At 47.2% G+C, this 23,482-nt stretch overlaps 1 protein-coding gene across 1 annotated transcript in view; it reads left to right on the forward strand.

The window, feature by feature from the left end:
• Window positions 1-21,653: 21,653 nt before the first annotated feature.
• LOC122173455 (disintegrin and metalloproteinase domain-containing protein 21-like) overlaps window positions 21,654-23,482 on the forward strand; it is a 50,600-nt gene continuing 48,771 nt past the window's right edge. The window contains exon 1 of the mRNA XM_065583704.1: window positions 21,654-21,704. Coding sequence (XP_065439776.1) covers window positions 21,654-21,704 — 51 coding nt within the window. The remainder of the gene's footprint in view (window positions 21,705-23,482) is intronic.

Genomic DNA, 23,482 nt, shown 5'->3' on the forward strand with positions numbered 1-23,482 from the left:
ACATATGCATGGTGGCCAGCTGGAGCTCCATCCACACGCTTGCTAGATATGAGGTGCTGAGTGAGGCTTCTGCTGCAGAGGGGCAGTGGAAACTGAAGTACTGCAAGCATCTTTGCTGCTGGCTTCCTCACACTCCAGTCAGCATTGCTTGTCAACCACTCTTGTAGAATACACTTAGGGACCAGCACTCGAAGAAGAAATGTTACTCATCTGTAACTGGAGGTTCTTCGAGATGTGTGGTCCGTATCTTTAATCCACTTCCTGCCCTCTGTACTCTCTGCTCTAAATTCTATTGGGTTTGCAGTAAGAACAGGAACTGGAAAGGCATCAGCCTACGCTGCTTCTTATGCCTTTGGTCGGGAGCATGAGGAGATGTTCTGTGCACGTGTGGGCTGATGGACATTGCTTATTAGAATTTCCAGACTCAGGCACAGGGTATGCATGCAATATCCATGTGTGGAATACTGATAAAGACCACACATTTTAAAGAACTTCCAGTTACAGGTCAGAAAATGGAGGTTACATATTTTTGACATTTTCTAGTTAGTTTTGTTGTCTAGTTAACCAACCACCTGAAAGGAATTTTACAAGTGTTACTAGTTATAGATTCAGATTTGGAGCTGCAGCATGGGTGAGAACCTAGGAGAGGGTACCAAAAGATTTCATATTTTTGATCTGTCAAGGTGCTGTTTGTTAACAGAGAAGGTTTGGGTATCGAGATCCCGGAGTTAGGAATCTGTGTTTGGAGACACAGAAAACAAATTAAGCTGGTGAAACTTTGGATTTCATTCCCTCAATTGTTTTATTCTTTCACAACCCCCTTCTAGCTCTCCGAGACCCATATTCAAGAAAGCACTTAAGCACATGCCTGACCTTTAAGCATGTGGCTAAATCCCACTGAAGTCATTGGGATATACATGGGCTTAAGTACTGTGCTAAATTGGAACGTGAAAGTGCAGGCAGTCATAGTAGGCTTACTCAGAGCCCACCAACAGCCCTATAATTTTAAGCTCAGGTACCAGAATTCTTGAAGGCAATTTCTAGAATTAAATCACCTGTCAGATATCCTATATCAAAATGAAATCAGCAGCTGGAATCAAATAGATATTTTGTTATTGCGTATAAAAGGTCACAAGCTGGGTGTATCTGTATACTTTTACCAAACACTGCAAAGTAGACTTCACCTCATTGGGTGGTGATGGGCCTGTCTAAGCTGCCATGTTTATGTAAATATTTTCATTACCCCTTTTGCTGTACTACTGTAACCCAGCTAACCAGTGGGGAAAATAATTTGGGACAGAAGATCAGATGATAATTTGTACAGTTACATGAAAGCCAATTTAAATCAGCTGAGGATCTGGCCCTAGGTATGTAAGAATGGGACAACTGAATTCTTACATGTGTATTTGTCCTCACATAACATAAGTGACTTATCTTTTAACATGATCACTGCTCTCAGCAAAAGTCACTTCAGCAAAGATGTTTGCAGTTGGTTTTGATGGGGCAGACTTTAGCTAGTAAGTAACTCTGGATTGGTGCACATTTATGTTATGAGAAGAAGTATTTACAAGTAAGAACAAATTGTTTTCTTATCGTTCTAAATACAGATCTGATCTATCACTCTTTTACTTAGACTGAATTTATTTACAACTATAGAGAACAGTTTAATATCAATTGAACATTTTGTATCATTTACTGTATTTTGTATTATAGGGGTGGAAGATATCCAGGGGGTCTTGGATTTTCATATGGAGACAATCTGTGCACTAGAATTCCCTCAGTAGCTGTTGTCAAAGTATGTGAAATATAGTCCATAGTATGTACACTTCAAAAATTGATATCTTAAATAATGTAAATGTTTTCATCAGTAAGATTATGCTAATAATTGATTGTTTCATAGTATTTAAGCCTAGAAGTATTAGATCATCTAGACTGACTTCCTGTATATCACAAGGCATTAAATTTCACCCAGTTATCCCAAGATAAAGCCCAATGACTTTAGTTAGACCAAAGTCTTTCAGTCCTTAGGTGACTAAACTGTTATGTGCCTCAGGCAGAGAACAGGAGAGACCAAGGTGCTACCAGGGCTCATGCAATGGTAAGGAATTGACTAGGTGAGTTTTACCTAGATGATCCCAGCATGTGATACTCATCCCATGCTGCAGAAGAAGGAGGAAAAAATCCAAAGTCCCTGCCAAGCATATATGGGGGGGAAATTCCTTCCTGAAAATCTGGTGCTCAGTTGGACCCTGAGAATATGAACAGGGCATACCAGCCAGTCATCTAAGAAAGAGGATTCCCTGCACCTCCTCAAAGTCCTGGTCCACCCATCCAGTGTCTCAACTCCAGCTCTGGGTAATTGAATACACTCTGGTGCTTCAGAGGAAGATGGGAAAAACCCAGAGCACATCTGGTCAATTGTGCATTTCAGGAGCAGGAGGAAATCCTTCCTGACCCATGCAAACAACCAACTGAAACCCTGAAGCATTCAATTTAATTATATTCCTTGTCCTGTTGCAGAACTGCAAATGTTATGAGCACATTGAGGGCAATGCAGATCTTTCTGTTCTCTCCATGGCTCAGGAAGAGAGATAATGAACAAGGGTTTCATAGATTCACAGATTTCAGAGTCAGAACGGAGCACTTTGACCATCCAGCCAACAACCCATATAGAAAGGCTGTAGAATCTCTCCCAGAATCTTTATTAAAGTATATCTTTTAGAGAGATATCTAATCTGATTTTAAAGACTCCAAGTGCCGATAAACTGTTCCAATGTTTAATTACCCTTTCTGCTAGGAAATTGCATCTTATTTCAAGGTTGAATTTGTCTAACTTCAACTTTCAGCCATTGGATCTTGTTATGACTTTGTCAGCAAGACTGAAAAAAACCCTTTATCAGATATCTGGTCCATGTATGAGAGAGGATCCCCAGGGTGCAACCTGGAACTGGGGTACCCCTGAGTCCTCTGTCCCACCAGACTCGGCTTCCTCTCACTGTGATGTGTGACAAACTGCAAACCTCTGCCAAGTACTGCACTTACACAGGCATCCAAAGGCAAGGACATACCCAGCTGAGTTTTATGAATACTTCTCCCTGCCACTCATGAACTAACAATAGAGAGGTTCCAGGAAATTCCCTCCAGCTCCCGAGCCTTGCACCCCAGAGCTATACTGTCCTACCCTGGTCAAAAGCCTGACAAGTGTAAGTTTATTACCCAGTCCACCCCTCCCTCAATGTGGAGAGGACATGCACCAGCTTTTGTACCTGAGCTGAGGTTTCCCAAGCACTTCAAGCAAAATACACTGTTTTAGTTAAAATATAAAACAGATGTATTGACTACGGAAAGATAGATTGTAAGTGATTATAAGTGATAGGCATAAAAAAGTCAGAGATAGTTACTAAGGAAAACAAGATAAATGCACAGTCTAAATCTGAGACCTCATTACACTAGGTAGTATTTAGATTAGCAATTTTCTCACCGCACTGAATGTTACAGTCCTTAGTACACAGGCTTCCCCATGAAGCCTGGACCAGTCTCCTCTGTTGAGGTTTTCATCTTCTCAGTGTGCTTGTTCCTTCCAGCATAGGTGGGGGAGGAGAAAGGCCAAGACATGCTGCAATTGTTCCGTATTTTATACTCTCAATCCATGTGCCTGGAAGACACTTGCACAGACATGTCCCGGCAAGCTTTGTTGAGTCACAGTGATCACATGCCTAGTGGGCTTTGTTGAGTCACAGTGATCCAGTAAGCCTCCATTGTGTGGATTTGGGAAACTCTCACGGAATTGTAAATCCCTTGAGTACAGCTCCCCTGCTGATTAAAGGTCATGGAGCACCCTCCTGGGTGGAGGTACTTTGTATATTTCAGTGATACACAGCAAAATCTTATAACTTTATACGCACTAATGATATATCTATTTGGACAGAACAGGAAGTTTCAGCAGGTCATGGCCTTTCGTATGATACCTTACATGGTATGCTTTGTGTGAAAGATCACAACCATATATGGATGATGAATATGGGGGTTACAGGGTGCCATGTTGAGGTACAGTGTGTCACAGTGTGTAAAAGCTATACACAATAATCAAGTCATCGCTCAAATGTCAATAAGCTGAATAAGTTAAGCTCCTTAAGCTTCACATCATAAAACTACTTCTTCTTCTGCTTGCTCATATCCATTCCAGGTTAGGTGTATGCATGCCACCTGCACAGTTGTCAGAGATTTTCCCCTCAGTGGTATCCATTGGGCCGGCTCTAGCACCCACTAGTGCTGCATGCTCATGTGCCGATATAAGGGACCCGGCAGTCTCCGCATCCTCTCAGTTCCTTTTTAATGCCAGTGACAGTAACTGGAACCCTCTTGTTTTGGCAAACTCTTACTCACTGGTTTAGTCCTTTTCACTGTTTTTGCTATCCCAGTTCTTTATTTTCTCAGTTTGGACTGTTGTAGATTAATGATATATAGTTAGGTGGCACTTCTTGCCCTGTTAGCGGAGTTTTGTTCGCACCCAGTACTGGGACATGCATTGGTTCTCGGGTTTCAAACCCTGTACCTCCTGCAGCAAGCCCATGCCTGTGAGTGACCCCACTCGTTGTCTGAAGTTCCTGGGAGAGACTCATATAACTGACTACTGCCAGGTCTGTCAAGACTTCAAGCCCCATAAGAACAGCCATACTGGGTCAGATTAAAGATCCATATTCACCAGTATCCTGTTTTCCAACAGTGGCCAATGCCAGGTGCCCCAGAAGGTACGAATAGAACAGGTAATTGTCAAGTGATCCGTTCTCTGTCACCCATTCCTAGCTTCTGGCAAACAGAGGCTAGGGACACCATCCCTTCCCAGGCTGGCTAATATGCGAGATCCCTACCCTCTGTGCTGATAGCGCCAAAGGCAGGCACCTCAGCCCCGGCTCACGCCTCAACCAGGCTCCCACAGACTGTAGAGGCAGAAATTCAACCTCCCGGACAGGGAAAGATTCCGCGGCACTGAGCGCCTCAGCGCCTAAAATAACTGCGGTGCCTGCTGCATGTTCTGCCCCGGTGCAGACAAAGACATCGGCACCGCACGCCTCTGGGCTAAAAATAGCTGGGGTGCCAACCGCGCGCTCTGCCCCTGTGCCAGGAAAAATCTCGGCACCGAGCCTGCCTCCCGCCCCCGTACCCGCAGTGGAGCCTCTGCAGAGTACCTCCAACCAACCAGGGCTGGCTCTGGCTTTCTGGCCGCCCCAAGCAAAAAAAAAACAAAAAACCTGCGGCACGGCCGGAGCCAGGGTGCAGGGGGACTCCCTGCCCTGCAGATGTGCCCCGGCTAGCGGGGGAAGGGGGAGGGAGCTGGGGGAGAGAGAGAAGGGAGGCGGCCAGGGCTTCATCGGGGTGCTGCCACGTGGCCCCTCCCGCCGTGCCCCCTGCCGGGAGAGCTCTACACCGCTCCAGTCGGTTGGGAGGGAAGGACGTGAGCTGTCCTGCCGGGCTTGCTGCAGGGCGCTCCCGTCCTCCACGCCGCTGCCCCCTACAGGGCGGCCGGAGCAGAACAACAACCAAAAAAAAAAAAGTGGCCATGCCACCCTAGGATTGGGCAGAATGCCGCCTCCTACAAGCTGCCGCCCCAAGCACCAGCTTGCTTGGCTGGTGCCTGGAGCCGGCCCTGCGCCCCAATCAGCCAAACAAACAAACAAAAAAGAGCCGTGATCGCAATCGCGATCTGCAGCTGCAATTTGGCGGAGGTCCTTCACTCCGAGCAGGAGTGAGGGACTGTCCGCCGAATTGCTGCCGAACAGCTGGACGTGCCGCCCCTCTCCGAAGTGGCCGCCCCAAGCACTGCTTGGTAAGCTGGTGCCTGGAGCCGGCCCTGCAACCAACCCACGGCACCGCTCACACTTTCACTTTCGCTTGTTAACACGCTAGAGCACAGTCCAGGCGCAGCACAGCCCAGGGAGCAGGAGAAACACTTCTTCACTCAAAGCGACCTCTCAATGCCACCTGAGCCTAACTCTCTGCTCCTAGATACACAGGGCTTACTCTTCAAACACCCGCTCTCACCACCTGAACTGGCTCCTTCACTGGGAGTGAACCTGATCTACAACAGAAAGCAGAGCTCTCCGCACCTCCCTCTCCTTCCCCACCTGAGCCTTTTCCACCTCAGGCAACAGTCCACAGCCACCAGCCTCAGTTTCCCTACTTTGCCCCTCTGTGGGCGACACCTGGGTTCTCCTACCCCAGGGGTCGGCAACCTTTCAGACATGGTGTGCCGAGTCTTCATTTATTCACTCTGATTTAAGGGTTCGCGTGCCGGTAATACATTTTAATGTTTTTAGAAGGTCTCTTTCTATAAGTCTATAATATATAACTAAACTTGTTGTATGTAAAGTAAATAAGGTTTTAAAAATATTTAAGAAGCTTCATTTAAAAGTAAATTAAAATGCAGAGCCCCCCGGACCGGTGGCTAGGACCTGGGCAGTGTGAGTGCCACTGAAAATCAGCTCATGTGCCGCCTTAGGCACGGATGCCATAGGTTGCCTACCCCTGTCCTACCCCATGCCTTCGTCTCAGTGGTACCCTTGGCCACATCCTCCTACCACTCACCCTCAGACCTCTTCCATGAAACCACTACCTGCTTCTGTGCCTCGATCTCCAGCTCCGTCCATTTCTAGAGTACCTGAACCCCCTTCTGAGAATGTGAGTTTTGAACCATATCCGCACTCACCAAACCCTAACTCTCCATCTGCTCCAGATGGAGCCCTCTCCCCCCGGCCTCCACAGAACATGGATGACTGTAAACAATTTCAAGAACTTGTCAAGAGCGTGGCACTCAGTCAGGACATCCTCCAAGAAGAGCTTCAGGAGACACAACACAAACTCCTCAGAATCCTTCAACCCTCTGCGCCCTCAAAGATCGCGCTGCCTATAAATGAGGCACTCCTGGAACCAGCTGACGCTCTCTGGCACACTCCAGCTTCTTTATTACCAACCTGCAGAAAGGCCGAACGTAAATACTATGTTCCCGCTAAGGACGCTGACTTTCTATTTTCTCACCCACAACCGAACTCTCTCGTCATGGATGCAGTCACACAAAGGAAGAAACAGCCACAATATCGGCCCACCCCGCAAGACAAGGATCTTAAACGCCTTGACGTCCTTGGTCGCAAGGTTTACACATCCTCCACCCTACAATTCAGGATCGCAAACTATTCTGCACTCCTCGCCAGCTATGACTTTGATAACTACAATAAACTTTTTGAATTCGCCTCCTGCATACCAGAGAATAGGAGAGCGGACTTTAAATCAATTCTGAGCAAGGGCCAATTGATTTCCAGAACTGCCCTACAAGCCTCTTTAGACACGGCAGACACGGCAGATACAGCAGCCCGTACGACTGCAATGGCTGTGGTTATGCGCATATCTTCATGGCTATCTGCATCTGGAATTCCTAAAGAACTGCAGACAAAAGTGGAGGACCTCCCCTTTGATAAAGACAAACTGTTTTCCAAAAAAACTGATGAACTACTTCACACAATGAAAGATTCTAGAGCGACGCTGCGCACCCTGGGCATTCACCCATCTCTTCCCAGGAGATAACGATACCAACCCTACCAAAGGCTGGGTACACAACAATATTATTGGCCTGAACCCACACTATACGACATAAATAGGAATCGCACTAGACCCCCTAAGCGCAGACAAAATCAAGCTCAAGCAACCACCTTCCATCCATCCGGGAATAAACAACAATTTTGAAATGTTGGTTAAGGGTCTGTGCGAACACCCCTTGATTCCACAGCCTACTTGCCCATTTGGCCACTGCCTCAAGAGTTTCCAACATGCCTGGCAGTGAATTACACAGGACTGCTGGGTCCTCAAGATAGTTCAGTCCGGTTACTCTATCCCATTCATATCCTATCCTCCTACCCTTCCCCCTTCCCCGTCCCTCTTCAGGGACCCCTCTCACGAGCACCTACTTCGTGTAGAAGTAGCTCATCTTCTCCAGGCGCAGTGGAGCCTGTGCCGACGCAACATCAAGGAAAAGGTTTCTACTCCCATTACTTCCTGACTCAGAAAAAGACTGGGGGATGGAGGCCTATACTAGACCTATGCCAACTGAACAAATTTGTGAGGATACAAAAATTCAAAATGGTCACACTGGGCACAATAATTCCTGCACTGGATCAAGAGGACTGGTTTACAGCCCTCGACCTACAAGATGCTTATTTTCATATATCAATTAATCCAGCTCACAGATGCTTCCTACACTTCACAATCGGTCATGACCATTTTCAATACAGAGTTCTTCCTTTCGGCCTCTCCACAGCGCCGAGAGTCTTTTCCAAAACTCTAGCTGTGGTCGTGGCTCACCTCCACAAACATGGGATCACGCTTTTCCCATACCTGGATGATTGCCTCATCAAGGGCAACTCCTATGGCGAGACACTCCAAGCTACCCGTTTCACTATCGCCCTCTTTCACAGCTTAGGCCTCCAAATAAATGTCCAAAAATCCACCCTGACACCTACACAACAGATCGAGTTCATCGGAGCTCATCTCGACTCAATCCAGAGAAGAACCTCGCTCCCATATCACAGATTCCTCGCTATCATGCATCTCATATGCACGCTCTCTATTTGTCCCAGGACACAGGCAAGACTCTGTCTACAGCTCCTTGGTCACACGGCAGCCACCACCTTTGTGGTCCAGTACGCCAGGCTGCACATGAGATGTCTTCAGGGCTGGCTCAATTCTAATTTCAAACCCAACAGACACACCTTAGGGATGCTGTTAACTCCTCCTCCCAACTTTCTAGCTTCTCTACATTGGTGGACAAGACCAGAGAACCTCTGCACTGTGTTTTCCTTCCAGCAACGATCCCCAACACTCATGCTCACCATGGACGCTTCCCTAATCGGTTGGGGAGCGCATCAAGGGGGACACAGGGCACAAGGCCAGTGGTCCGCATCAGAGACGCACCTACACATAAATCTCTTAGAGCTCAGAGCAGTGAGACAAGCGTGCCTTTACTTTCTTCCCCCCATTAGGAACAAATCCATTCAGGTCTTAACAGACAACATAGCATGTATCAGGGTAGCAGCCGTGTTAGTCTGTATCCTCAAAAAGAACAGGGAGTACTTGTGGCACCTTAGAGACTAACAAATTTATTAGAGCATAAGCTTTCGTGGGCTACAACCCGGGGAGCCCGATCACATTCCCTTTGCATGGAAGCCATCCGACTATGGAATTGGTGCATACAACATCAAAAACACATCATCGCTTCCTACCTACCAGGCTGCCACAACACTATTGCCGACGCACCCAGCAGGCACTTCTCGACAGAACACGAATGGGAACTGCACCCCACAATACTTCAACAGCTCTTCTCCCTCTGGGGCACCCCGTCAATAGACCTCTTTGCCACAACCCAGAATCGAAAATGTCCCCTGTTTTGATCCAGAGCGGGACTCGGGCCTGCATCCCTAGGAGACGCGTTTCTCATCCCATGGAACAACTCTCTCCTGTCAGTCTTCCCACCAATCCCTCTGCTACACAGGGTTCTTCGGAAGATCGTGGACGACAAGGCCCGGGTCATCCTTATTGCCTCGGGTTGGCCGAGACAGGCGTGGTATGCTTATCTACTCCGCATGTCCTCCCGTCATCCACGGGCTCTCCCCAACAGGCCAGATCTCCTTTCCCATAACAACGGATGGGTTCTTCACCCCCAGCTCTTAAAGCTCCACCTCACAGCCTGGTTCCTTCATGGTTCCAAACCATGAATTAGCCTGTTCCGAGCAAGTCCGATACGTCCTCCTGCACAGTAGAAAAGACTCCACTCATAAAACCTACCTGCAGAAGTGGAAGCGTTTCGCCCTCTGGTGCTCATGTATTCACTTAACGCCCAATATGGTGACCCTCCCGAACATTCTAGACTACCTCCTGAAACTAAAAAAGGACGTATTTTCGCTCAGCTCCATCAAAGTGCACCTGGCGGCACTTACCACCTTCCATGGCCTCTTAGAAGGTTATTCACTCTTTACCCACCCCACCATAAAACGCTTTCTCAAGGGCCTGCAAAATCTTTACCCTGAAATTTACCCAATGGCAGCTACACAGAATCTTAACCTTGTTCTTTATGCTCTCATGAAACCTCCATTCGAGCCCTTGGCTACCTCCTCTCTTCTCCATATGTCCATGAAGGTAGCTTTTTTAGTTGCAATAACATCAGCAAGGAGAGTAGGTGAAATAAGCGCCCTGATGGTCCATCCTCCCTACACAATCATCTCCAAAGACAAAGTCACTCTGAGACCACATCCTACATTTCTCCCTAAGGTGATATCCACCTTCCACCTTAACTAACCTATATACTTACCTACTTTCTATCCCAAACCTCACAAGAATCCACAGGAAGCAACCCTGCACATTCTCGACGTCTGACAAGCAATCACTTTTTATTTAGACAGGACTAACCCATTTTGCAAATCTCCACGACTCTTTGTCACCACCGCCGAAAGATCGAAAGGTACCGCTATCTCTAGGCAACGTCTGTCCAAGTGGATCTCTGACTGCATCAGATCCTCATACCGTATTCAAAATATTCAACCACCCGAAGGCATTAGAACTCATTCCACTCGAGCTACGTCGACATCCATTGCCTTCCTTCATAACGTACCCATTTCTGACATCTGTAAAGCGGCTACATGGTCATCTGAACTCACGTTTGCCAAACACTATGCTATCACACAAGATAGCACGGCAGACGCCATAGTAGGCCATACAGTACTCTCTACAGTACTCACTGCCGCATCTCCAAAGCCCCACCGGCCATAGTGGGAACTGCTACACATTCACCTAGAATGGAGCACCCACAGGGACAGCACTTGAAGAAGAAGGGAAAGCTACTCACCTTGCAGTAACTGAGGTTCTTCGAGATGTGTGTCACTGTGGGTGCTCCACTCCCCACCCACCTCCCCTCTACTTTGGAGTACTAGTAAAATAGCTCCACAGTAGAGAAGGAACTGAGGGGGGTGCGGGACGCAGGTGCTCAGGAAGATTCCAACGAGACGGGAGATACCATCTGAGCGCCTGCGTCCTGACCAGGTACTGCTACCGAAAATCTCCGATCAACAGCGCCGGGATGCACTGACACCTAGAGTGGAGCACCCACAGGGACATACATCTTGAAGAACCTCAGTTACTGCAAGGTGAGTAACTTTCCCTTGGCAGAGCAGGCACTGGCCTATACAGATGCAATGGCCATTTTGGAACCCGTGGGAGTTTTCCACTATGTAAGGGCCCTCTTCCAGACACTCTTATTCCATAGTCCCAGGAAGAAAATTGCTCCCATGCCTATGACCAGAATGCAACCCAGACTCTGGTACCAAGCCCAGTACCGAACCTCAGGACCTAGATATCTGGGACTCGGTCAATGCAGAAGGAGAGGAGGAGGACCCCCTGCCAGTACAGGCCTCTTCTTCCTCCTCCACAGATGAGGCAGTGTCTGAGGCGTGTGTTTCTCCCTCTTACAATGACTTTGACGCTCAACAGTAGCTGTTGAATAGAGTGGCCTCGAACCTTGGGCTGGAAGTGGAGGGCCTGCAGCGGACAAGATATCAGCTGTTGAAGGTGGCCCTCCCTCTCAGTGAGGCCATGATGGTACCAGTTAAAGCCTTGTGGTAAACTCTATCCTCCCTCGCTCCCATCGCAAAAAGGGCTGAAAAGAAGTACTTTGTCCCTGCCCAGGACTATCAGTACTTGTGCTCCCACCCTGCTCCAGGATCCCTGGTGATCGTGGTAGCCAAAGAGAGGGACAGACTGGGACAGCAAGGAGTGACTCCTAAAGCAAAGGATGCAAAGAGACTAGACCTTTTTGGTAGAAAGGTTTATTTTACAGGTGGTCTACAGATCCACATCTCCAATGTACAATCATTGCTGGGCAGACACAGTTCTAACGTCTGAGAGTTGATGATGAAATTGAAGGACTGTCTTCCCCAGGAGTCCAGATAGGAGTTCTCCGCTCTCGTGGAGGAAGGGAAGTCTGTGGCCAGGGCCTCCCTCAAGGCCATGCTGGATGTGGCATTTTCGCCAGATTCGTGAACCTGTTCCACCGTGGGATCTAAACCTGGTCCTGTCAAGGGTCACAGGCCCTCACTTTGAGTCACTGGCATTGTCTCCCTTGTTGTACCTCTCCTGGAAGGTCGCCGTCCTGGTAGCAATTACCTCAACCAGGAGGGTCTCAGAGATCTAGGGCCCTAACATCAGAACCCCAGATATGGTGTTCTTTAAGGACAAGATACAACTTCACCCCCATGCCATGTTCCTTCTGAAGGTGGTCCCGCAGCTCCATGGTAATCAGGCTATCTTCCTGTCAGTATTCTTCCTGAAACCGCACAGGAATAGGGAGGAGTAGCCTCTAAACACACTGGAGGTTAGACAAGCCCTGGCCTTCTATATAGAAAGGACTAAACAATTCTGTAAGTCAACACAGCTCTTTGTAGCAATAGCAGATAGGATGAAAGGTGAACAGACAGGTGCCCCAATTCCTCCTATCTTGACCGCCCACTTATTGAGAGCTCAAGCTTCCTCAGCAGCATTTCTGGCCCACTCCCAATTCAGGACATTTCTAGAGCAGCAACTTGGTCATTGGTGCATACTTTTTCATCCCATTATGCCATCACCCAGCAGGCTAGAGATGATGCTGGGTTTGGTAGAGCAGTGTTGTAAACCTCATGTCTCTGAACCCACCTGCTAAGGTACTGCTTGGGAGTAATCTAACGTGGAACGGACATGAGCAAGCACTCAAAGAAGAATAAATGGTTTCTAACCTTCCATAACTGTTGTTTTTCTAGATGTGTTGCTCATGTCCATTCTACGATCCACCTTCCTGTCCCCAGTTAAGAGTTAGTTAGGAAGAAGATGAGATGGTGCAGAGCCAGCCAGGCCGTTTATATTAGTGCATGAGCATGAGATACCAGAGTGTGCTACAGCTGTGGATACCACTGAGGGAAAAATCTGATGAGACTGTGCAACGCATGCACACCTAACATGGAATGGACATGAGCAACACATCTCGAAGAGCAACCATCACAGAAAGGTTAGTAACTTGTTTTTTTTCCAGCCCCTGGTTCATTTTTATAGCCTTCCTCTGAAGTCTCTCCAGTCTTTCCACAATTTTCTTGAAGTGTGGAACCAGAACTGGCCATAATATTTTAGCAGTAGTCTTACCAATGTTGTGTTCAGAGGCAAGATCATTATTCTAAAAGTGCTGGATATTCCTCTTGTTGTTGTTCATTGGCTGTGGGTGTGTTCTTTCGGCGTGCTGTGCCAGCTCTGCTCAGATAGCCAACACAGCAGACCTCGACTGAACTCCCCAATAAGACCATAGACCTGTTTCAGTAGCGAAGGCACCCAGACAGGTTTATTGTCAATGAAACACGGTCCCAATGCCCTGGCTCAATTGTTACAGGTACACTTACGCATGTATTCTCATTATAATGGGCTCAACTCAGTGAATGGCAGGACTTTCCATTTCACCCCTCTGCTGGCAACAGACTCTCCCTCCAAGGCTCCTTTTTTATACCCTGATACAACCAAGTTATGTATTTCCCCTCTGACATGGTTAATTACCATCCTTTACTTTGTACATGTTGGTTTGATCAAAACATTTTTTTCCATCATGCTGTCATCTGACCTTATTTTTGAGAGGTCAACATGTTCCTGTTCCCTTTGGGGAGCGTGTTTGTACAATACTTGGTATTGGTGTGTTCTAGTACCACCCTTCTGGACTGTGCTTGTGTGAGTATCTTGTACGTAGTGCTTCTCAGGAATGTGTGTGCTTTTGCAATACCAGCCCTGTTCTTGCCAGATTCTATGAGCCTACACACAAGCAGAGCCTGGCTTCTGCTCACTGCTTGACTTTTGCTAACTTTGTTTTATATTAGCAGAGCTTGACCACTACTTTAGTTCAGGCCTCAGGCCTCACACCAAACCTCTTATACCAGGCCTCATGTCTCAGGCTCTCTCTTTTTCCTGCATCTCTTTTCATACATTCAAGGACTGCATTAGCCCTGGTGCCACAGCACTGCACTGACAGCTCACATTGAGGTGATTAGCCTTGATGATCCCCAAGTCCTTCTCTTAATCACTGCTTTCCAAGATAGAGTCTTCCATCCTGTAGATCAGTGGTTCCCGAACTTGTTCTGCTGCTTGTGCAGGGAAAGCCCCTGGCAGGCCGGGCCGGTTTGTGTACCTGCCGCGTCCGCAGGTTCAGACGATCGCAGCTTCCAGTGGCCGCGGTTCGCTGCTCCAGGCCAATGGGAGCTGCTGGAAGCGGCAGGAGCTGCAATCAGCTGAACCTGCAGACACGGCAGGTACACAAACCGGCGCAGCCCTCCAGGGGCTTTCCCTGCACAAGCGGCGGAACAAGTTTGCGAACCACTGCTGTAGATACAGCATGAATTTTGTTAATCTTTCTCAGAAGTGCTATCTTACATTTGGCTATATTAAAACACATTTTGTTGGATTGTGATGGTTTACCCAGGTGATTCCCAATTTCCTGGTGCAAGTGCTGGAGGAACCAACTAGGGGCAGAGCTCTTCTAGACCTGCTGCTCACAAACCAGGAAGAATTAGTAGAGGAAGCAAAAGTGGATGGGAACCTGGGAGGCAGTGACCATGAGATTGTCAAGTTCAGGATCCTGACACAAGGAAGAAAGGAGAGCAGCAGAATACGGACCCTGGACTTCAGAAAAGCAGACTTTGACACCCTCAGGGAACTGATGGGCAGGATCCCCTGGGAGAATAACGTGAGGGGGAAAGGAGTCCAGGAGAGCTGGCTGTATTTTAAAGAATCCTTATTGAGGTTGCAGGAAAAAACCATCCCAATGTGTAGAAAGAATAGTAAATATGGCAGGCGACAAACTTGGCTAAACAGTGAAATCCTTGCTGATCTTAAACGCAAAAAAGAAGCTTACAAGAAGTGGAAGATTGGACAAATGACCAGGGAGGAGTATAAAAATATTGCTCAGGTATGCAGGAGTGAAATCAGGACGGCCAAATCACACTTGGAGTTGCAGCTAGCAAGAGATGTTAAGAGTAACAAGAAGGGTTTTTTTCAGGTATGTTAGCAACAAGAAGAAAGTAAAGGAAAGTGTTGGCCCCTTACTGAATGAGGGAGGCAACCTTGTGACAGAGGATGTGGAAAAAGCTAATGTACTCAATGATTTTTTTGCCTCTGTCTTCACGAACAAGGTCAGCTCCCAGACTGCTGCACTGGGCAGCACAGTATGTGGAGAAGGTGACCAGCCCTCTGTGGAGAAAGAAGTGGTTCGGGACTATTTAGGAAAACTGGACGAGCACAAGTCCATGGGGCCGGATACGCTGCATCCGAGAGTGCTAAAGGAGTTGGCGGATGTGATTGCAGAGCCATTGGCCATTATCTTTGAAAACTTGTGGCGATTGGGTGAGGTCCCAGATGACTGGAAAAAGGTTAATGTAGTGCCCATCTTTAAAAAGAAGAAGAAGAAGGAGGAGGATCCGGGGAACTACAGGCCAGTCAGCCTCACCTCAGTCCCTGGAAAAATCATGGAGCCAGGTCCTCAAGGAATCAATTCTGAAGCACTTAGAGGAGAGGCAAGTGATCAGGAACAGTCAGCATGGATTCACCAAGGGCAAGTCATGCCTGACTAATCTAATTGCCTTCTATGAGGAGATAACTGGATCAGTGGATGAGGGGAAAACAGTGGATGTGTTATTCCTTGACTTTAGCAAAGCTTTTGATACAGTCTCCCATAGTATTCTTGCCAGCAAGTTAAAGAAGTGTATGGGCTGGATGAATGGACTATAAGGTGGATCGAAAGCTGGCTAGATTATCGGGCTCAACGGGTAGTGATCAACGGCTCCATGTCTAGTTGGCAGCCGGTTTCAAGCGGAGTGCCCCAAGGGTCGGTCCTGGGGCCGGTTTTGTTCAATATCTTCATTAATGATCTGGAAGATGGCGTGGACTGCACTTTCAGCAAGTTTGCAGATGACACTAAACTGGGAGGAGTGGTAGATACGCTGGAGGGTAGGGATAGGATACAGAGGGACCTAGACAAATTAGAGGATTGGGCCAAAAGAAACTTGATGAGATTCAACAAGGACAAGTGCAGAGTCCTGCACTTAGGACGGAAGAATCCCATTCACTGTTACAAACTAGGGACCGAGTGGCTAGGCAGCAGTTCTGCAGAAAAGGATCAAGGGGTTACAGTGGATGAGAAGCTAGATATGAGTCAACAGTGTGCCCTTGTTGCCAAGAAGGCTAATGGCATTTTGGGCTGTATAAGTAGGGGTATTGCCAGCAGATTGAGGGACGTGATCATTCCCCTCTATTCAACATTGGTGAGGCCTCACCTGGAGTACTGTGTCCAGTTTTGGGCCCCACACTACAAGAAGGATGTGGAAAAATTGGAAAGAGTCCAGCGGAGGACAACAAAAATTATTAGGGGGCTAGAGCACATGAGTTATGAGGAGAGGCTGAAGGAACTGGGATTGTTTAGTCTGCAGAAGAGAAGAATGAGGGGGGATTTGATAGCTGCTTTCAACTACCTGAAAGGGGGTTCCAAAGAGGATTGATCTAGACTGTTCTCAGTGGTACCATATGACAGAACAAGGAGTAATGGACTCAAATTGCAGTGGGGGAGGTTTAGGTTGGATATTAGGAAAAACTTTTTAACTAGGAGGGTGGTGAAGCCCTGGAATGGGTTACCTATGGAGGTGATGGAATCTCCTTCCTTAGAGGTTTTTAAGGTCAGGTTTGACAAAGCTCTGGCTGGGATGATTTAGTTGGGATTAGGTCCTGCTTTGAGCAGGGTGTTGGACTAGATGACCTCCTGAGGTCCCTTCCAACCCTGATAGTCTATGATTCTTTGTAACACTAATCTGTCTCCCTCATTATTTATTTCCCCACCAATATGCCATCTGCAAACTTTATCAGCCAAGATATCATATCATCATTGTGATGGGGTTTAGCAGGTCCTGAGCCCCCCTGCTGGAGTCCTTGTGGTCCTGCCACACTCCATGCCAGAAAAGAGTAGGGAAGGTGAGTCCTCTAAGTGGCCTAGAGAGGCTGTTGGGAAGCAGCCAACCCAGGCCCAGCCAGCCCATATAAAAGGAGCTGCAGTACCAGGTTGGTTCAAGGAACTGCAGTACCAGGGACAGAGCAGTTGCTGGCAGGGACTGGGGGAGCAAGAAGGAGCTCCTGGCTGGCTGCTGAGACTTAAGCAAAACTTCAGCCCTACTTAAGGGTGAAGGAAAGGTAATGGGGGACAGCGGGGAAGTGACCCAGAGAAATGCTGCAATTAATATATGGATGCAGCAGGCAGCTGCTCCTTATAGGGTCCCTGGGTCAGGACCCACAGTAGTGGGCAGGCCCAGGTTCCCCCAATGGCCACATGCGGAGTGGCCTTCTCCTCAGCGAGGGAGTCGAACTGGGCTCTGAATGAAGATTGAAGACCCCGAAGAGGGTCAGTAATTTTGGAACTGTGATACACTCTGAACTGAAAGTGACTCAGCTGGAGACATATTTCCCCAGTTGATACACCCAGAACTTAGTGTTTTTGTTATAATAGCTCCCTAGAGGACACTGTGACACTGGATAATTTTTACAAGTAAATATCCAGGCACTGTCCAAAGTGAGGAGAAATTAAACCATATTTTCTGCTTTAGTCCTTACTTTCAGCAGTATGAACTCAGGAATCCCATAGGTCTGTGTCCTGTGCAATTATTTAAAAATAGTATAAAAAAGATTGTGGACTTCCTACAATCAAGATATGGAAGCAATAGGTACAAGTTATTTACCTACTGTTATCTTATCTGACGTTGATATCAGTGATCCATTATGACTAAGTTCTTCCTCCTAATCTTCCAAACAAGGGTTCTCCACTTTCCCTGGTAGTGGTTCAGATGAGGTATAAGAATTATTCAGTTTGAAAAACCTGCTTTAAGGGGAGAGACTTAAAAAGTTCAATCTATTTAGCTTATCAAAGAGAGGAATCTGAAGCTGGATGAATTTGGATGAGAAATAAGGCACATTAAAGTTAACCATTAGAACAGCTTGATACGTGTTATGGTTGATTTTTCATCACATGGAGTCTTTAAATCAGGAATTGATATCCTTATAAAAGAAATGCTTTAGCACCACCAGAAGTTCTGAATTTGATGTAGGAATTATTGGGTAAAATTCTATGGGTTGAGGACCTTGGCAGAGCTAGACATGTCACTTGTCAGTGGTTCATTTTCCCCCCTCTTAAAAGGATCTCAGAGGGTAATTTGAAGAAATTATTATTCCTTCAATCTGAAAGTTCTCTTCTAGGGTTCTGCTGTGTTCTAGATTTATGTTTGCAAATGAAATTATCCAGTGTGTTCATGCAATCACATAACTCTTAAAATTTGGCTTTTTATGTTCATATGTAATTCAGAACTCCTTCTCGTTTTTGTGTTTTGTTTAATTGTATACAGGCAAGAGGTAAATCAGCACTCTATGATGCAACCATTATTGCACATGAGATGGGTCATTCTCTTGGCTTCTCTCATGATGATGAGCCGCCAAATACAGCTAGAGGTTGTGTTTGCAAATGCCCCAAAAGAGGAAAATGTATCATGTGGTCATTTAGCCCGTGAGTAATACTTGGTTTTAAAATTTTGTAATACAACAATTATGTCTTTTGATAAGGGTCATTGTAAAGGAATCCACTAAGGTTTTACTCTCAGATGGTGGGAGAATCTGACCGCACCCCGTTATTTACACTGGGTGGCTCCAGCACAGGCCCCAATTCCTTAAGTTTTGCAAGGAGGCCCTGCCCTTTGCAGGGCTCCTTGAGTCTCTGTGGGTGGGGCAATCAAAAGGAAAGTTAAATGCCCCAGTGACTCGAGAGTGTCCCCTTCCCGATCCTCTCATGGGTGGAAAGAAGGTCTAATGCACTGCCAACAATACAGCACCTGTGTAATGGGTTTTGAGAAATCTCTTTGGCTGGGCTGCTAAATCAGGCTTACTCTGTCCAGTTTACCATGGGAGTTTGCTGCACTGCCCCATAGGTCAGGGAGAAGGCCTCCTGGATGAGAGTTCCCCCTGTGGCTCCAGGAGTCACTCCAGCAGCCTTCTACTTAGGGTAATCTTGCTCCTCCTCCCTCCAGCTGATTGCAGTTTCCTCCCTTTAAAAGACCTCCTCCCTGCCAAGACCAGAGGGGTGGGGCTATCCTTTCCCCCACCACCTCTCTGGCACCTTCCTCATCAGTGGAGTCTATACACCCTATCATAGTCATCTTGGAGAATAGATGTTTTTTAATGGGTTTGTTGGCCCTGGTGCACATGAGACAGGATGGTCCTTCATCTGCATTGTATATTGTATATGAAGCACAGAATGGTAGTTGAAAATGTTTTCATGTTCAGTCACTGACTCCTCTGCCCTTCCTTTTGACAGGGCTATTAGGTTTGCTTCCTTCCTTTGTATAATCAGTTAAATTCAGGAGTCTTTTCTGACTTGTATGTGTGATATTTTTCCCTTGTTTTCTCTCTCTCTTTTTTTTTTTTTTTTTGGCTCCTTATTCCACATTTGACCTGATATCAATTGCTTTGTGGATTAGTTTTGGAGTTCAGATTGGAAGTCAATAATGGCAAGTGATTATGGGTCCTGCTCTCCTTATAATGGCCCAAAGCACCTTGCAGCAGTGGTTCTCTGTTATAAACATACTGTTAAGGGTTAATTTCTCTTTTACCTGTAAGGGGTTAAGAATTTCACATAACCTAGCTGACACCTGACCAGAGGGACCAATGTGGGGACAAAATGCTTTCAAAAAGGGGGAGAAAAAAAAAGTCTTTGTCTGTTCTGTGTGTGTTTTTGCCAGACGGAGAGAAGGAACCATCCCACTCCTACCAGGGTAGCTAATAATTAGAGAAGGAATGTATTAAATTACTTTTATTTCTATTTGCAATTTCTTTTGCAAAATAGAGGGAGAATCAAATTGGGCTTTTTTGTGTAACTTTAAAGTTTTGCCCAGAGAGAAACCCTCTGCGTTTTGAATCTGTTTGTCTGGGAGATTATCTTGCATGCTAATCTCACAGAGGTATTCCTTTCACCTTTTTTTTTTCTTTAAATTAAATTCTTCTTTTAAGAACCTGATTGATTTTTCCTTGTTTTAAGATCCAAGGGTTTTGGATCGGTGTTCACCAGGGAATTGGTGAGGGAATTCTCTTGAGTCTACCCAGGAAAAGGGATATAAGGACTTGGGGGAGGGGGGGTTAGTCTCAATTCTGCCAGGAATGGGGGCGGGATAAGGACTGGGGAAATATTTGGGGGAAGGCAAAGTGCCAAGTGGCTCTCCCCTAAAATTTAAAACACACTTGGTGGTGGCAGCTTACTGTGACATAAGCTGGTAAATAAGCTTAGCGGGGGTCGTTCATGCAGGTCCCCACATCTGTACCCTAAAGTTCAGAGTGGGGAAGAAACCTTGACATTCTCCTTGAAGTTATTGCAGATGTATACATTCCATTGTGGGTGTATGTGTCACCAATGCACAAGAGTTGAAGATTTTTGCTATCATTACCATTAGGAATGCATATGTGCACTATGTCCTTGTGCTCACAGTTGAAGTGTATAAGGACTGGGCTGCTCCAACGCCCTCTCAGTTCCATCTCACTGGTTGTGATGGAGTTGGAGCTCCCTATGTTTCTTGAAGTCCTAGTTCTTTCAGCTCTGTTTGTCATCTATTGTTACTTGCAAATAGTTAGACAGTCTCTAATGTAAATAGATTGTTAAGTATTTGTTAAATGTTAGTTCTCCTTTAAATCACTGCACATGTGCATTCCACGCTTGATGTGTGCACATCTCACGCAAAGTTGCTAAAAAAAAGTACCCATCATGGTGTCATGAATGCCTTCTGCTGCTGTGCACTGCTGGTATAGCTATAAAGGGACCACCCAACCTTGAGCCACCTGAGTCCCTTCTTACCACCTGTGATGGTTGCTGGAAATGCTCTTTTTGTATTTGAAAGTTCTCCCAGAGGACTGTGTTTTCATGTTTCGTAAATAATTAGTGTTTGTTTAGTTAGTTAGATTTTTTTTACCATCTCAGGATTTCACTCAACTCCCAGTACCGAGGGATGCCTTGGTCACCCCGTTTCAAACCCTGCATTTCCTGCAATAAGGCTATGCCCATGAGCAACCTGCGCTCAAGTTGCTTGATGTGCCTTCAGGAAGCTCATATTGGAGAGTGTTGCCAAAACCTCACATGAAGAATGATGCAGAAGCCAGGCTAAAGTTTGTACTCATGAAAGCGTCCTTGAGATCTCCATCTGAGCCAGGTTAGTCAGAGTCATCACTGAATGCCTCAGTGTCAGTAAGGAGTGTGCCTCCTACCATTCCTGAGTCTTGATACTGCTCACCCTGTGTCTAAGACACCCAGTGTCTAAGAAGAGGCATCAGAAGCAGACTGCCAAAAGGGGGAGATCTCTGGCACCACACTGCTAGGCAGGGGGATAAGAGTAGACTGCTGTCCAAGCCCAAGCTCTCTCCTGCTTTGGTACTGTAGAATAAGACATTGTTGACTCCAGTTCCTAGGCAGTTTCCATTGAGTCGGGAGCCAGAAGGAGCTCCTTCTGCATCTGTGGCACCACAATGACACTATCCCGATATTGACCATGCCGGAGGCATTTGTGGCTGCCAGGAACATCCTGACCCTGTTGATGCTGGTATCGCCAACAGTACAAGAATCGATATTGTTGGTGCCAGCAGACACGGGAGAACAGATAGCATTGCTGCTACGCGTGGTATTGTGCCAGCATGATGTACCTCTGACTGCTTGTCCTTCAATACTGTCAAAGGGAAAACTTGCAATGTTCGCTTCTCTGTGGGCCTCTCCACTTCAGCACTAGTCAGCATCATTGTCTGAAACTGCACCTCTGTGGTCAAGGGAAGGAGAACTGTTGTCTTCTGAATCAGAGGTTCTGTTCTACATTTCTCATCCTCGGAGCCACTGCCATTGCTCCTTCTCCAGATGTTTCCACTCTTCCATGGATCCTCTCATAGGAGTACCACTGAGTGGATGGCCAGGAGTTCACTGAGGGCTGTGTCTGTCAAGTGGCCTCTTTGTAATCCATGGGGCTTCCCTCCATTTCCAGATTGTATTCCAACCCCTCCAATTTTGTGACCTTGGAAAGGGAAGCAGTACCTACCGATCAGGCAGTGCCTGGTCGTCTTCGAGTAGAGTCCCTATGGGTACTCCACTGTAAGTGTGCTTGCCTCCCTGCACTGCTGATCAGAGAGGCTGTGAACTTTGGTAGCAGTGTCTGTTGGGCTCGCACGTGCGCTGTCTCTCCTCGTGCTCTGCCATGAGGCTAGCCAGTGTGCGTGGGCAAACCCTCCTCAGTTCCTTCTCAACTGTACTGGCTAGAGATGGAGCCACTGGCAGTCTGTTAAGACTATCGTCTTAATCTACATACCTATAGTTAGTTAGTCTCATTGTTATAGTTCTAGCTGTAATTTCCCTATTTCTTTATTTTATCCTTAGCCCCCTCCCCCCGCCCCTGAAAATCTTCTGACGACCGTGCACGCGGCGTGCGCACACCTAATTGGAATCGATATGAGCAAGCACTTGAAGAAGAAAAAGGGATCCCTACAATCCCTCCACCCAAGTGCCTGACCTCACCTGTATTGCCTGCTGAATCAATACAAGCCAATGTGGCTTGTCAGCAACTAAATCCTAAAGAATAAAAATGGTGCCAGCAGCACCACTTGTGCTTCTACCCCTGTGAATCTGGCCAGGCCAGTATGACTTCATTGGGGCAGTCCTGGACTCGAATTTCGCCAGGGTGTGCCTACCGCAGACCCGCTTCCAGTCCATGATGACCATTATACACGGCCTCCGAGGCTTCCCCACCTCGATGGCATGCACGTGCCTTGCTCTTCTCGGCCACATGGCCTCCTGAACCTTCGTGACCAGACATGCCAGACTACGCCTCCGCCCACTTCAGACCTGGCTCTCGTCAGTTTACCGTCCAGGCCGGGTCAGTTTGGACACAGTACTCACAGTACCAAAGGAGGTCTTATCCTCCCTAGGTTGCTGGCTAACCCAACCTGGTTTGCGGGGGGATGCTATTCCTGCCCCACAGCCCTCTCTAGTCCTGACCACGGACGCGTCAGCTCTGGGCTGGGGCGTTCACCTCGCGGACCTTCGCATACAAGGTCTTGGTCCGCACAAGAAATAACCCTGCACATCAATGTCAGGGAACTGAGAGCAGTATGCCTGGCGTGTCAAGTATTCTGTGAACATCTGCAGGGCCGTTGTGTCACAATCCTCACAGACAACACAACGGCCATGTTTTACATCAACAAAGAAGGCGGAGCGCGATCGTCCCTCCTCTGTCAGGAAGCCATACACCTCTGGGAATTTTGCATAGCCCACTCAATCGACCTGGTGGCGTTATTTCTCCCAGGAGTCCAGAACACCTTGACAGATCACCTCAGCAGG

This window comes from Chrysemys picta, chromosome 1, assembly GCF_011386835.1.
Source record: "Chrysemys picta bellii isolate R12L10 chromosome 1, ASM1138683v2, whole genome shotgun sequence".
NCBI classification, from domain to species: domain Eukaryota; kingdom Metazoa; phylum Chordata; order Testudines; family Emydidae; genus Chrysemys; species Chrysemys picta.